Source organism: Myxocyprinus asiaticus, chromosome 30, assembly GCF_019703515.2.
Source record: "Myxocyprinus asiaticus isolate MX2 ecotype Aquarium Trade chromosome 30, UBuf_Myxa_2, whole genome shotgun sequence".
Classification (NCBI taxonomy): Eukaryota; Metazoa; Chordata; class Actinopteri; order Cypriniformes; family Catostomidae; genus Myxocyprinus; species Myxocyprinus asiaticus.
Window position 1 is genome coordinate 11026566 of NC_059373.1, and position 17022 is coordinate 11043587.

Genomic DNA, 17022 nt, shown 5'->3' on the forward strand with positions numbered 1-17022 from the left:
AATCACAACTCACGTAAAGTGTTCTTCCGTAAGTAACTTGCAGTTTATAGTTTTTAAAAGTTACATAGTGTAGATTTAACAAAAACTCTGAATTTTTCTCACTGTCACTAAAATAAAAGGTTAATTTTGTAACAGTTTAAAAAAGACAAGACTATTTAAGTGAATACATCAGACAGCTTCTAAGAGAGTGTCTGTTTTATAAAACTCCTCCCTTCCTTGCTGGACTGTTTTTGTTGGAGTCTGGCACAAAAATCACATTCCCTAAAGTGGACGAGTAATCAGAGTGCCAATTCTGTCGACACTCCCTTGAGATGTACACAGAAAGTGTGTGTGTGTGTGATTTCAATGGTATGATCTCATGGAAAGGTTCATAACTGAGGCAGACCTTTGGCTGTAATAATAAGAGTATTTGTATAAATGATAATAATGTGAGTAACTGTGTCTCGACCCTGTAACTTTATATTGGTTTGAACTGGCAAATGGGAAGATTTGACAGTCTAACAACATGACTAACATTAATCTGAGTAAACGAGGGCTAAGCTTCAAAAGCACCACAGTACTGACTCTATAGGTGTCATTCTCAGCCCTGTCATCACTCAACCATGAAATCCTACTTCCTCATGTGTCATTGTGGTAAACTGGGTCAAAGATAATATTCAGACTTAAGTTCAAATCTAAGGCAACCTTCGATGATGTTTTGTTCATTCTATCATATACAGTGAATAGGCCCATATGGAATCTGCACACTTTTCAAAATTTTTGTATACTGGTTTTCCTTTAACTTTGCGCACTTATAGCACAGTGAACTTCTAGAAAGAAAAGACTCATTAAATAATTTTCCACTCTCACTAGTTAATTTAATTTGTCTACTAACAATTTCCAACAACATAAGTCACATAACTCATAGTTCATCTCAAGCATGTTCTTCACTGACACTTTTGTTGACTTGGTTAACAAGTACACCAACCCTCTATAGACACGTTGGAGAATGAATCGCCATTGACTTGTAAATTTTAGTTTTTACTCACAAGACTTTTGATAGCATGTAAGTGTAATGCAACTGAAAACTAAGAAAGATATTAAGAAAACCGAGAAGGGGGCATCATCATATAAAATATATATATAATCATATATAATATTTGTATATATTAGTTTAATATAGTATGCAAGATTGTGCATTTTATTTTCATATTTTGCCTTTGTTCATTTTAATCCAATTTTATCTTGTGTACAAATTTCATACAAACTGAAAGGTTGGAAAAAAGGTTGGAACCTAATGAAATTGAATTAATAATCATATTCTAAAAATAATACTTTAAGTGCTACTATATAAAACTATGCAAAAAATAAAATTTGTTAAAGATTTCTGTTTGTTGAATTCTTTCATATTTAAAATGTTATCTGAAGTTAAAATATTTAACAATGTATGATTGTGCCTTTAAATATTCATGTATTTACACATTTATTACACTTACTACATTACTACATTTTGTTGAATGTTTTTGTATGCACTTGTGCAATTTACATTGAGTTTACATTGATATGTACTGTATGACAAGCACTAAATTGGTACTGTCTCTTTAAGAGAATGGCTGCTCCATGAGCAAGTGTTTGAGGTTGAATAAGTGCAGCGCACATTAACGAGAAAGAAGTTGCATGGTTGTTTTTCCCTCATCCGTGCAATGCATGATTAGAAATAATGTTTCTTTGTATCTTTTTGATCATCAACTGACTGTAAATAACAGAAAGGATATTAAAAGAGACATGAAATGAAAATGGGGTGCCTCAACTCGATCTAATGAAAAGTCATACATATCTTACGAGTTGGCTATTTCGTATGATTTCGTATGATTTTGTTCGTACGAATTAGTACAATTTGTTCACGTGCAAATGCCTGGATGTGTAATGTGGAAGTAAGCACGAGTTCCGTGTGCGAGACGTCAAGGACATGCTTATTAATATTATGCCCTTACCCAAACCCCTTATCTAAACCTAACCGATCATTAGAGTGTGTAAACATGATAGGAAGCTACTGTATGTGACAGAAGTCATTTTGCTTATTAGATGTTGAGCAATGTCACTGGCTGTAGTGAAAGTTGTACAAATTAATACGAGTGAAGTTGTACTATAAAATATGAATTAGCCAAATTTAGAAAAGTCATTAGAATCCTTACGATTTCACTATGACAGTGTGTCGGGTGCCTGGGTTTCGTCTTTGGATACAAAATAAATGGAACGAAGCAAAAGGAGGCTTTTACTTGTATAATGTGTATGACTTACTGGTACAGATATTTATAATACACATTCTCAAATTCAAATGTACAAGCTCTTGAGTTTTGCAACACTTTTACATTCTAAAAGATGTCCAACAGGCACGTTACTGGTCTGTAGCCATGCTTTGAAACTGAGAATGTTGTGAAAACGTTAAATGCAATGTCAGTGACATTTCAAGACTTAACTAAAGTGATGAAGACAGCGCGATCACGACACCTCAGGACCCACTGCAGCCAAATAAGGTCAATTTCCTTCAGGGTGCGCACTCACGGGACACAACACGCTGTAAAACACGAGGCTGAATCAAGCTTCCTAATCACCTCCTTGTTCAGTAAAAGGAATGCGGCGCTCAAGTTCTTCTACGCCAATACACAGCTCAATCTCTAGCAAGTAATATCTGAAATTTTACTCGCCAATGGCTAATAAAATTCATATTTTAGTTGCATAGCACAAAATTTGGTCGCATATGCGGGTGATTTATTTGCTATGTAGAGGGCTGGTTACTCTAAATTTTGAAGAATTTTTTTTTTATTGGGGGCAAAATTGTTTGGTGTCGTGACGCCACAATTGTGGGACAATCGCAATATTTGAAAAAACTATAGAAATCATTTTCGGACAATAAATATTAAAATGGTTTATTTCACTCTTTGTTTAGATTTTCATAGTTTTAAACGTGTAGTAATAAGTATTTTTATTATGGATTTTAATAGTTAATCATATAAGAAAAAGAAAAAAGTTGAAATCTGTTAGATTTAATACAAATCAACCCCTGGGACATGAAACTGCCCAAAGTAAAAAAAAAATAAAATACAAAAAAACACCCTTAAATCTGCATAATTATACGGAACATATTTATATGGTTAAGCGAAGCTGAGAATACTGCCTTCTAATTAGTAGCTGAAAGAATTTTAAAATTTTCCAAAATATTTATACAATTTTATTATAGGGATTATATTTTCTAATGAAAGGATGCTACTTAATGAGTTTGCTTAATAAAAAAATAAAAAAAGCCCTGTTGCGTGGCTTGTCTAACAAAGCTCTTTATTCATGTCTATTTTCACAGTATAGCATAGCCTCTGGTACCCTATACACAAACACAGAAGGGGCAGGGATATTTTGAACTGAATGAAGGGTGTTTAGATTCTGCAGAGAATTCTGTGGAATTCTGAGGCTGCAGTTTCTGTGCAGGCCTAGCCATGAGCAACACATTTGATTGCTAAGTTAGCAACAGTGAGTCAGCGTTTGTCAGGTTCCAATGATTCATAGTTGTTTGGTTTTGAGCACAAACAGAACTGTGGAATTTATATTAAGGCTGGGAACTAATGAAAGAATATTGTGCATATTATTAGCTCAGGAAGTAATAATAAAAGTAGAAATGGGTTAGATTGTTAGAGAAAACAATTGGAAGAGGGAGAGAGAGACAGGCACAGAGTTTCCCCTTAAAGTGACAGTTCACCCAGAAATGAAAATTCTGTCATTATTTACTCACCCTCATATGTTTTGTGTTTTTTGTCTGTGCAAATTAAAAGGAGATGATTTTCAGAACGTTAGCCTCATTTAACAATCACTTTCATTGCATCTTTTATCAATAATATGAAAGTGAATTGTAAATGAGGCTAAATGAGGTAACACTCCATCTACATTTACATTTGGCAGACATTCCTAACCCAAGTCACTTACAGTGCATTCAGTGTCAGTTTGTGTGCTCCCTTAACTTCGTCTTTTGACACATTAAAGACAGGAGTAAAAAAACAGGAAGCTAGTCTCTTACCTTGTTTTTAGCAGTCATCTTGCGCAGGAAGCTAAGCGTTCGTTCCAGCCGATTTCCTGACGTATCCTCTTTGTTCTCATTCCTGTCGGCCTTTATTTGCCCTCTGTCGATATCCCAACCCAGAGCAGCCAGCTCGCTGTCTATACTGTGAACGAGAGAGAAAGTGAAAGAGAGTTAGGACAAACCTATATAAATGTATAATATATATGTATTATAGACACCTCTGATTGTAATGAGCCAGGAATAAGACGTACCTGTGAGACGATCCTCCAAGGTGGTAGTTCGAAACACTATCTAGATTACACCAAACAAGACACGAATAAAATTGTCACTGATTTAGGGAAATAGAATTTGCATTTTGACAAGTACATGACGTAATGCTGTCTACCCAATCTTAGTTTCAGTTATACAAACAAAGCAAGGGAAATTTTATACAAATAATGTGTCAAAAACACAGACATAAGCTAAAATAAATAAAAATACAATGAGTTTTGCAGTGATTGATAGGGTGGAGTAAAGAGAGAGTGAGATAGAAAATGAGAGCAACATATAAACAGAGTCTGAGAAGTATATATATTAGCTGAAATAAACCAATGTACTGTATATTATAACAATATTATATCCATATATATCGATCTATCTGTCTATCTATCGATCTAGCTATCTATCTATCTGTCTGTCTGTCTATCTATGTTTATAAACACACACACACACACACAAACACACACACACACACACACACACACACACACACACACACACACACATATATATATATATATAAATATAATTTAAAATAATATATTATTAAAGGTAATTTATTTATAATATAAATAAATATTACAACTATTTATAATTATTTCAGTTTATTGACATGCACTGTGAAGTATAAACAGTATAAACATATAAGAAAATGTAAATACTGTATAACAGTTACTCAAACCACTGACCATGACAGTATGAGCGTGGGCGAGGGCCGGAGCTCATTGGCCTTGGATTCATCATACACAGGCTAGGGGCGGAGACACTGCAGCCATGCATTTGACTGGACTGCTCCTGAGGTGGTGGAAAGAAATGAAACAATAAGGAATGATTTGGAGCCAAAAATGTAATCTTTATTGAAAAACTCTATTTATAAATAATGAGTAAGGAAAATACTATAAGGAATACTTCACCCAAAAATGAAAATGGTCTCATCATTTACTTAGCCTCAAGCTATCCCAAATGTGTATGACTTTCTTTGTTCTGCAGAAGTCAAACAAAGATTTTTAGAAGAATATCTCTGCTCTGTAAACTTTGAAGCTCCAATAAGCTCATAAAGGCAGCATAAAAGTAATCCATAAAACTCCATTGGTTTAATCCATGTCTTCTGGAGCGATCTAATAATTTTTCGGTGAGAACCGACCAAAATTTAACACATTTTCACTGTACTGTACAAGCTCGATTACACTTCCTAGTGCTTGATGCATGCACAGAGCATTAGATTGCGCTTTAGGCGCTTTCACCAAAAATGATTAGATGGCATAAGAAGACATGCATTAAACCAATTGAGTCGTTCCTTTTATGCTGCCTTTATGTGCTTTTTAGAGCCTCAAAATGTTGGCCTCCATTCACTTGTATTGTATGGACCTACAGAGCTGTAGAGCTTTAGAAGAAGAGATTCTTCTAAATATCTTCATTTGTGTTCTGCAGAAAAAAAAAAGTCATACATATCTGGGATGGCATGAGAGTGAGTAAATGATGACAGCATTTTCATTTTTGGGTGAACTATACCTTTAAGGGCTCATCTGGTTTCAAAGATATCAAGTGACAGGCCTAGTACAAACTCTGGCTCCCTTCCAAACCCCAGTGAGCTGATTATCTAGACAGCATTTTTAGGCATCATATGGCAATGGGAGCCCCGTATATAGTCCCTTCTGATAAAAAGATAACTATTTCACCTTATATTTTTGTGAACTATATGTTTTTTTATATTTATTAAAAAGCTAAGGGTAGTCGACTCCTTAGTTTAACAGCATGCTAATGACATTGGATACATTTCATGTGAGGAGCTCTATATTATAGCACATGTGACTACTGTCTTGTACAGCCTTTCAGTTTAGCCACTTATGAGGTTAAAATGCTGCCTTAGAAGCTAGCTACCTACCTACGAGGCAGCTCAATAGGATTTGAAATAGAGCCACTGTGCATGTGCTAACCTCCAACGCTGAACGATGATGTTCTTGATGCTCCGCTCCAACTTCCTCCTCAGTAAGTGATGTCAGAGAAGATTGAGTGACAGACCTGCAGACTTCACGAGCTCTCTTTGATCTCAATGCACCATTCAGCACCAAGGCCATCTCCTCTAGGTCCAGATCTTCCAGACTCACACTGAGAGAGAGGGAATCTAGCATTAACATTATAAAATAATAAAACAACATTCTCAAGATATCATATACATTCCGCTGCATATGTCATGAATCAAAATATTGCGATGCATCAGAATATAATAATTAGATTGTGATTTTAACTGCCCAAAACATGCAAGAGCGAACCAAACAATCCACATACATTGTTACTGCATGACATACACATAACAGCAATTATTACTAATTATAGGTCAAACTGGTTTTTGTCATGTCCATCTGATGTCTGACATTACAGAGCACCACAAATTATAAGTTCTATTGCACATCTGCAATTACAGATAAACAAACAATCCTACACAAATGTAAACATAGACAAACATGCACACAATATACATGTACACTCAAGCATAACATTAAAGTTTTAAAAACTTCAGTCTCACTGTTTCCTCTTACTTTGGCAATTCTTAAAGTTGATATTGTTAACTTTAACCCGAATATGACCCACACTGCAGTGTAATGTTAGTAACTTACTGCACAGACCTGTATGTGTCTGTGTGCATATGTTCGTATTTGTGTGTGAGTGTCCTCCTTGAATACATTGGCACTGGCTGGTAGTGATTTCACAATAATAGTCCACAGAGTAACACAGTGAAGGCCTTATGTCAGCACAGTCGTTGATGAATGTGTGTGTGAGTGTTTGTAAATGCAAGAATAATAGCAATAGCAATAAAAATAACTGAGCATACCAGAAAGTCTGTATATAAGCAAAAAGTACCATGGTACAACTATGTTTTTGGACATGGTTCCATTGAAATCCCAAGTTTTTTGGGCATGTACACTGGTAAAACCATGGTTCTCTTTGAAATATCTAAGAATCCCATATAAATATCATAATGCATAGTTATGGAAATCATTCAGTACCATGGTACATCAAAGTACCATGGTGATTCCATCTATTACCATCATTGTACCATGGTATTGCTATAGTATTATTGTAAGGTTTAACCCTCATAAATTTGTTGGATTTTAGTATTTTTCCTTAAGTACTGTTTCTATATTTATGGTATAACCTAAAAAGTCAGTACAGATTAAGCCAAATATGTAGACAGACAAAATCAGATTATTTTTTTTTTGATTATTATTATTTTTGGGATAAACTATAGTGTCATAGAGGTAAAGGACATGACATGTGTTTGTGTTTTACCTGCGTATGTCATTGGGAGAATATCCCTGTGCCACGGCACCGGGCTCCCAGCTGTGTCTCCTCCAGGGGTCGATCTGAGTCAGGTGACGAGTGCCAGGAGAGCGCAAGATCACAACCGGAGGGCCCGGGGACATTGGAGGTGAGTAAGGAGAAGGTGAGATTGGGAAGCATGAATGACAGGGGGACATAGGAGGAGTGCTTGCCATCTGGGTGAATTAAGAGAGAAAAGCAACTAAAAACTATGAATAAAATACATGAAATTTGCGATTCTCTAATGAGTACGGCAGAGAGAATAATTTAATTAATAATGCTAAATTATAAGCACATAGTACACACTTTTTTATCTGACACTCACACTCAAACACATACACACATATTTATACCGTATCCATAAGGTCAGTCAGCTCCTCGGGGCCCATACTCAGATTATGGCTTCACTGCTCCCCCTACAGATCAAAAAGTGTCGTTACTTTCCTCTATAAATGCACTTGTGATAGAAAAGTTAAATGACTAAACCAAAATGAAACAGTCCCTATTTTACTAGTCCCATGAACCTGCTCCAAAGAAAATCATATCTTAAAACACAGGCAGATCACCATAAAGAGATCTGGTTGCCTTGAATCTAGAAAAATTATAGTTTATGGCACTTCTTCTGACATAGTCTTAAAGGGATAGTTCACCAAAAATTGATGACTGTTCACTTTCATTGCGTTTGTTTCCATACAATGAAAGTGAACAGTGAATAAGGCTAACATTCGGCCTAACATCTCCCGTGTTCTACAGAAGAAAGTAAGATCAAATGGGTTTGGAACAACATGAGGGTGAGTAAATGATGACAGCTCATAATTTTGAGGAGAACTGTACCTTTAATTTCTTTCCAGCAAGAAGTATTCCAAATTCAGAACTGAACTTCAGATCTGAAGGGTTTATCGATGTTGTCTGCATTTACTATTGCAGACCTCCAAAAAACTCACCCCCCAAAAATATTTTGACGATACAAGCCTGGATTTATAATTGCAATATAAAGCTTTTATAAAGATTTTATGTTATCAGATCAACAGTCTGCATTAATGCTATTGAAATAGTGTGCTTTTTGTGTGCCTTGCTTTATGGCATAAATCATCTATGACACAAAATGACAGTATATTGCAGAAATGATGTCAGTGAATCTAAATGAGCTTCTATAAATCAACTGATATCATATCACAGTACAGTTTATAACTGCTGTATAATTTCAACACATACAAGAATATCCTTTCATTGAATGAAAAGATGCAATCAGAGTGGTTACTGAGGCTTTACATTCTGTCTTACATCTCCGTTTGTGTTCCAAGGAAGAAAGTAAGGCAAACGTGTTTGGATGTAAATGATGAAAGAATTTTAATTTGGGATATACTGGTTTTAATATCTTAAGTAGTTTATCAAATACATTTATTTTGTTTTAAGAATGTTTAGATAATTTCACTGAAAAACAAGACAAAGTCATGCGATTTTTGCGGTGCATGCAAAGTGATTGCGGTGGGAAGTTTTGGTCCATGTTACAGTAACATGTTTTTAATCCAACAGTCTGTTTATCTCTCGTTTTCCCTCTCTGCCTCTCCCTCTTCCTTTTTCCAACTCTGTCTCTATGGTTATCAAATATTACATAACACTGTTTTGAAATAGCCAGGAGTATTTCTCTTGCAACCTTTTCTTTTCCCCTTTAATAGGGGTTCATTGTGAAGCACACATAAAGTACATAAAAGTACATAAAACTATTTCCTGTCAAGTCTCTGTAGTATCCCCCTACTACCAACACGCATTAAAAGCAACTTGTGCTCTTCAAATAATTTTTCTATGAATGTAAACGTGTTCATGGACGCTTACAAAGACTGCCCCATGCAGGGGCGTAGATTCCAGGGGGGATGGGGGATGGTACCCCCCCCCCCGTAATCAAAACAAGCAAGTACAGCCTCCCCAATATTTATACCATGATCAATGGAATCATGTAAATGCTTCACGTTGCAACCCCCCCAAAGTTCAAGCCAAATCTACGCCCTTGGACCCATGTAATCATACGGCCAGCCAACGGGCTAAGATAAGCCTGTTATTACCTCTGTTCCACACCTTTTTAAACAGGCATGCAAACACACATACTGAGAGAGAATGAGTTGACTGTGGAAAAAAAAGGTTGTGACAGAGATTGAGGAGGTCAAAGTTTATTATATCATTATTTTGTTTACTAGTAACAAAACTGTGACACCATTATTTATAAAGCTCTATTAAACAATCAAATCTAGGCTATTTTTGCTCTTCATTATCTTATCACTAAAAATATGTTTGTTGATGTTCATCAAGGCTTAAAAATGAACACTTGCCAAGTGGCAAATGAATGTTAAAATTGGCTTTGGGGAGTAAATAAAACTGAGCTAGTTGGCAGCATGGTTGGGCTGTAACGGAAAACATGTACAAATAATATACATCGAAATACATAACTTTTTCCTCACTGGAAAATGTGTAAATATTATAAAAAGTAATGAACAAACCCGAAAAAGGGTTTTCAATGACCAATGCCGATACAAATATCTATACTGCGCAGCCTGGTCTCATGAAAATTATGTGACCGTGGCAGCATTTTTAAGTAAAATTATTGCACGTTTAGCTGCAGTTTCCCAGTGAAATGTCCAGCTGGGGGCGCCAAAAGCGAGTGAAATGGTGTCATCGGATGAGGTTTTAAAGGCGAATATTAGATGGAGGTTTTAATGAGTAAAACGTACCTCCCTAACCTAAAACTTTAACCTGAACCTAACCAATAGTGTTCTAAAATCAAATGAGAGTTCGACACAAAAGCACGTCATCTTGTGTCGTTTCTATGACACTTTCATCTCACGTGTCAGATTGCGTGCTTGACTTGTCTCAAACTGCATACTTCCGAGCAAGGGTGTAGTCAGGAAATCACTTTTGGGTGGGCCTCAATAAAAATAGATGGGCCAAGTTTTTGCCCCAATTATTTTTAACCAAGATTTCCTTAACAACAGAGAAGCGGCATATTCAAAAAGTTCTTTCAAACCCTCAGAAATCAGAATTTATGCATTTTTATACTAACAATTATTTTATAAATACACTGTATATTTGAAGTCAAAGAATAATCTCTAATATTCTGGGTGGGCCTGGGTCTAATTTGCCTATGTCACTGCTTCCGAGTCCAAAGTCACTCTATGAGGTGAGTCACCGGAAGGTTATCACATTGGAATAAGTGTGTGAATATAGGTGAGTATGTAATACAAGCATTAAAATGGAACACTTTTCAAATGATGTGTTATAGTGAAAGTGTTTCGATGCTTTATAACATAGCAGTGTTTAAGTAATAGTGTGAAAAATAAGTGTTTATAAAGTCATAATCAGTCAGTATAGTCATGATTTGTGTGAAAGTGAATAAAACGCTCAGTTGTTGTAGCACCTCTAGTGTTAATTTCTCTAGGAAACTCCGGTGAAACATAATTCGGCACGTAAAAGTCAGTTTGCAAAAATGTAGTTATAGTAACGTTCATTCTATGAGGCTAGTTTGCAGCTGCGAGATGGCCAATGACTGATATAATGACGATGTAAAAATAATACAATGTGATCAAGCAAATTAGACTTACACAAAATTAAACTTACACTTGCATTTACACTTACACAAAATTAACACTTATTTCACAAAATATGTATCAAATATTCACACACACACACACACAAATCTGAAATTGTTTTTACCATTGATGAAGCTCTTGGTAGATTTTGGGGACAACTAACACATCTGTTGGAAGATGCAGAAAATGTCAAAATGTCAAAATATTGGCTGATTAATTGGCTGGCCAATATCGAATGATCACAATTCATGAGTTTATCCAAGATGTTTTTTCATTTCCAGAATTCATGGGCAAAACATATGTGGACTATACACCTACACTGGCCTGAAAACAGCTGTCTGTCTATCATTTGCAAGGAAAAAACTGCTAAATAATCCCATTTTCATAGGGACAAAATATATATTTATTTTAATAAATAAAGATATATAAATATATATATATATGGCAAAATTAATTCGCCATTGGCAGATATGGCATAAAGTTCATTTTGGACTTGTGACATCTGCTTGACAAAGATGTCTAAGCATTTTCATCACATTTAAAATTCCAGAGTGAACTATCACAAGATTACTGATAACACCATAATAATCTTATCTCACTATGAAAGCAGCCAGCTCTATGTTTTTCCCTTCAAAAAACACCAGAACAGCACCTTTTTTGTCTTTCATACACCCTCTTACCCCTCCTTTTTTATCTTTCACTCCTCCGTCACTCCTGGGCCTCTCCACCACCCTTCTAGGTGAAACATTTATTAGTTCTTCTTACATTTTCCTCATTGCCCCCCTCCTTCTTTCTACTCGATATCCACCCTAACTTTCAGTTTAGCTTCAAACAATAAACAGATCAAATTTCCACCCGTTTCCTTGCTCAATAGAGGCATGTTGGTGGACAGTCGATTTTTATCAAATGTTTTTGATGTTATTGAAGTTAAAGTATAACCAAAAAAGAAAACATGTACATAAATTCACAGAGCTTTGATTGTTCATTACTCTGTATAAATCACATGCCTTTGTGGGTTGATATAGTTTTTGCTCAGAGGCAACAACTCATTTAAGGTGAAGTGTGTAATTTCTGTACTATTAGTGTCACCGAACAGAACTGAAAAATAATGACTGTTTTCAAACAGGTTTCCCAAACACTGTGACTGTCTGCCTTAAGTTGAACAAACAGTTATCCCCGCCCCAAACTCACACCACTGGTTGTTCAAATGTTGCTGCGTTGGGCTAGTCAAGAGTGTTTACACTTTTTGGGAAAATCAACCTACAAATAACCTTATAGTTATCTGTTATGCATATGAAACTGGTATAGAAGAAAGTATTTGAACATAAAAAATGACCCACTTCACATTTAAATGCTACTCTAAGTTTGTCACACAGCTTCCCCCGCACGTTCGCCTCTTTGTTTTGCGATTCCTTATAGTCTATGTTTTTATTCCCCACCCTTCTTTCATAACACACTGATGTCATGTTCACACTTGGGCACTCTCCCACAGAGCAAACATGCCAGACAATGGGAAAAAGGATATCTGTATTAAGTTAAGGTGAAGTATAGGTCGCCAGCTGTGTATTTGTGTGAGTGTGAACGCATGCATGTGCCGTATCAGGGCTGATTGCATGTGCATCACTGTCACAGTCAGCTCAGTTCATGACTCGCCCTAACGTTGGTCACTGTTAGCAACTGAATTAACATCCAAAACAGAGCCTTTGAGTTACACTGCGAAATGTTCCATACAACAAAAGCATAAAGTAGCCAGTGGCTGTCAAGTTCCCGAAAGATACCATAAAAGTATCATAAAAGTATCATAAAGTAGTCCATGCAACTAGTGTGCTATTTTCCAAATATTCTGAAAGCATCTATAGCTTTGTGTGAGGACCTGCCTTATACGTAAGAAATCGCACCAGTTGGCTCATCCAAAAAACATTCAACTTTTATTTCAATAGACAAACAATGTTATTACAAATTTCCCCAAATTTAACCCTTTACTCAAACCTAACCATAAGTCTAACCCCTAACCCAAACCTAAACGTTTTGGATAGGAGGCTAGCTAAAATTCAATGTCTGTATTGTATCGATTTGTAATTCTGTTTGTTGATTGGTTGTACTCCATGGGAATGAAAGTTGTACTTTTTTGTACGAGCCAAGTCGTCCAATATCTTACGATTTCGCCATCTTGTACGAATTTTTACGAGTTGCCATGGCACTGTTGTGTAGCTCTCTAAACTCATTTGCACTTATGCGTATTCAAACTTGCCGCGTGGAAATGCAGTGCGGCAATTTTGATGTCAATAATGCCAAAGGCCTTTGTTTCTTGTGTGTCTCCTTTAAGATCAGTTGTATGGAAAATAGCAGCTCAGCTTAGACATTCTTCAAAGCATCTCATCTCACATAGGGTTTTTTTTGGAACAACATGAGGGTGAGTGAATAATGATGGAATCATTTATATAGAATTTTGGATATGGTGGCACAACTTTACAGACTTATATGGTTATTAAATGATAAGAAAACTGGAGTTTAAGACTACATCTCTCCTTGTTTTCCTTCATCTTCCCTGTATGTGCCATTTTCCTCCCATCACACATGGGGTGTCCACCCCCATCGCCACCTTGTGTGCTGTCAGTCACCCAGAGTGACTATAAACATGCCCTCTACCCCTTCCTTTTGTGTCACCCCCATTCTAATTCTCTGCTCTTCCTTTTCTCATTTGCTGTGAAGAAGGGTGCATGTAGTCTCAGAGGGGATTCTTCTGAGTAATACAGAACTTTTAAGCATGCTGAACAGCTCTTACTAATGACTAGATCTCTGTTTGCCGAGGTTAAAAGTTTCCTGTAAGGTCAAACTCAAGAACCCATGAAACACACAAACTCTCAAAATACATAAATACATCATGTAATATCAAAACCAGCTCTATGATAATTATAAGGTCACAAGAGTAAGGAACATTGAAAGGTCAAAAGATCAAAGACACTGACACTTTTATCAAAGGGAAGGAACTCATTTCAGTCAGATATCTGACGGCAATCATCACCAAATCATCACACACATTGTGAATGATCAGATTGATGGTTCCTGAGAAACAAAGCTTATTACGTTAGTAAGATTTAAAAGAATATTCCTGGTTCAATACAAGTTAAGCTCAATCAACAGCATTTGTGGCATAATGTTGATTACCACAAATAATGATTTCGATTCGTCCCTCTTTTTCTTTAAAAACAGCAGAAATCGAGGTTATAGTAAGGCACTTACAATGGAAGTGGGAAGCTTTTAATTTTACAAAAGCACTTACATTAATTCTGTTAAAACCTGTGTATCATTTGAGCTGTAAAGTTGTTTACAATCATTGTTTTTTAGATTTTTGTGTATGATTTAGATTTTGTGGTAATCAACATTATGCCACAAATGCTGTTGATTGACCTTAACTTGTATTGAGCCTGGAATATTGCTTTAATGGAACCCTGTGCCTTTAAATCCATTTAATATTGCAGTTTGTAATCCATGTTAACAACAACACACTATCACCCACTTAATGACGACAACTGCAATCTAAACACACTTTTTGAGACACATGCCACCTACAATTTCCAGGTTCACTGACCTAACTTTTGTCCATCATTCCCACATTTTCGTTCTTTTTTTGGGGGGGGCTTTTTTTTATTTTCTACTTTTTTCTCCCCAGTTTGGAATTCCCAATGCGCTCTAAGTCCTCGTGGTGGCGTAGTGACTCGCCTCAATCTGGGTGGCGGAGGACGAATCTCAGTTGCCTCCGTGTCTGAGACGTCAATCCACGCATCTTATCACGTGGCTTGTTGAGCATGTTACCACGGAGATGTAGCGCGTGTGGAGGTCCACGCTATTCTCCGCGACATCCACGCACAACTCACCACGCGCCCCACCGAGAGTGAGAACCACACATTATAGTGACCACGAGGAGGTTACCCCATGTGACTCTACCCTCCCTAGCAACCGGGCCAATTTGGTTGCTTAGGAGACCTGGCTGGAGTCACTCAGCACGCCCTATTCCCACATTTTCAATATTTCATAGCCTATTACTTTCCATTCATGTCATTGCCATTTTCTTGTCCCTTTTTCATTCAGCTTTTTTTGCTCAAGAATAACAATGCTAATGACATGTTCTTGCTTTCTCCCTTGTAGTTTACCCCAACAATCAAGGCAGGAATCAAAATACATAATACTAATTCAAATGAATGAATGAATTACATTTAAGTTCAAAGAAATACGTACAGTATATGAGGTTATTACACATACAGAAATATGATTTGGTTATTAGGCTATGCGTTCTTTAAAACTAGGGAGGGACCTTATCTCTGTCTGTTTTACAAGTTACATCTACTGTATCTCACTTGCATCTCCACTGCAAGAATGGTTTGATCCTGACTTGATGTAAATTACTTGATCTTTTCTGGCCTTTATCACCCCTCGCCTAGCTTTCCATGGTTCAATCCTCTTTGCTCATTCTCTCACCCTCTCCTTTCTCTCTCTCCATGAAGTCATGTTTTTAAACAGCACTCCATGTGCAAGAAAACCAGCAGGCCCTCACAAAGGTCTCAGGTAGCACAGGGGCCCCTGGAGATTTACAGATATAAGCACAGCCACAAAGTGATTTCTCTCTCTCTCTCTCTCTCACACACACACACACACACACACACACACTCAATTACACATTCTCAACATCCAAACAGCATTTCCTTCTAATCCCCTTTCTTCACTCTGTCATTGTTTCGCCTTGTCTGTCCGAAAGAATATAGAAAGGGTGCGCGCGCACACATGCACGCGCGCGATTAAGTATCTTATAGCACTTTAAGAGTAATGTGAATAAATCGTATGTGTGATGAAACACGGCGCGTTGTGTTTGTTATCTGCGCGCGACTGGATTTTACAAGTGCGAAAAGTTACGCAAGTTGCGCAGGACAGTAAAACATAACGAATTAAATTATTTGTTTCTCTGAATTAAAAAAATAATAAATAAAATAAAAATAAATATCGGTTACGTAGTGGTGTAGATGGTTGAGTAGCCACTTCTTAAAATGGTCAAAGAACCAACCGGCGTCCAACTGTTCCTGGTTTCAGAACTATTAAATACATCACCTTTCCGTTTCTTTTTCAAGAAAACACAATCGTTAAGTGCTCCCACTTAATAAAAAAAATAAATAAAAATAAAAAACGGCTCGGCACAACTTTGAAGCTTACCTGTCCGTTGTGATGTCCGGCTTGTAATCGATCCACACTTATTTTCGTCAGTTATTCACCAAGACAGACTCTCTTCGAGCTTCTTGAAGTTTCATTTATCTTTACAAACTAACTACCTAACTAAATAAATCCCCTTGCTGTGTTCGCGTCAGCCGGGCGGCGTGGAAACGTTTTTAGTCATGACATTCCCGGACAAACTCTTGTAAAGTACATTTCATTTTGCGCTCGTTTGCCGGGAATTACTGTGCGCGCTCTCGTGGCCCCTGCTCTGACCAGCGCAGACGCCACGCCCACATGAATGACGACACTGTAGGTCCAGATGTGCTGCGCTAGACTGCGGATAGATGATCATATCAACACTCCAAATCTATCTATCTATCTATCTATCTATCTATCTATCTATCTATCTATCTATATATCTGGCTGGCTGTCTGTGTATTGGTCAGAAATGAAACATAATAAAACAAAATTGATCAGAAGGCATTACATTAACGAACAAAATGCTTTTAATTTGCACCACACAATGTCAAACAACACCCCCCCCCAAAAAAAAAGTTTTGTTTTTTTAACAAAACTAAAACGTTGGTATCAAATGATATAAACACACAC

General features: G+C 36.7%; 1 protein-coding gene across 3 annotated transcripts in view; it reads right to left on the minus strand.

The window, feature by feature from the left end:
• Nucleotides 1–16618, minus strand: part of arhgef1a (Rho guanine nucleotide exchange factor (GEF) 1a) — a 66737-nt gene extending 50119 nt beyond the window's left edge. For 2 of the 3 annotated variants that reach the window (XM_051663984.1, XM_051663983.1), the window contains exons 1-7: nucleotides 16414–16618; nucleotides 7981–8043; nucleotides 7598–7803; nucleotides 6244–6415; nucleotides 4996–5101; nucleotides 4300–4339; nucleotides 4046–4190 (exon numbers count right to left, since the gene is read on the minus strand). In XM_051663984.1, the coding sequence (XP_051519944.1) occupies nucleotides 4046–4190; nucleotides 4300–4339; nucleotides 4996–5101; nucleotides 6244–6415; nucleotides 7598–7803; nucleotides 7981–8016 (705 nt within the window). In that variant the 5' untranslated portion in view covers nucleotides 8017–8043; nucleotides 16414–16618. Of the gene's footprint in view, nucleotides 1–4045; nucleotides 4191–4299; nucleotides 4340–4995; nucleotides 5102–6243; nucleotides 6416–7597; nucleotides 7804–7966; nucleotides 8044–16413 lie in introns of those variants that run through there. The other variant, XM_051663985.1, reaches the window with a different exon arrangement.
• Nucleotides 16619–17022: the final 404 nt, after the last annotated feature.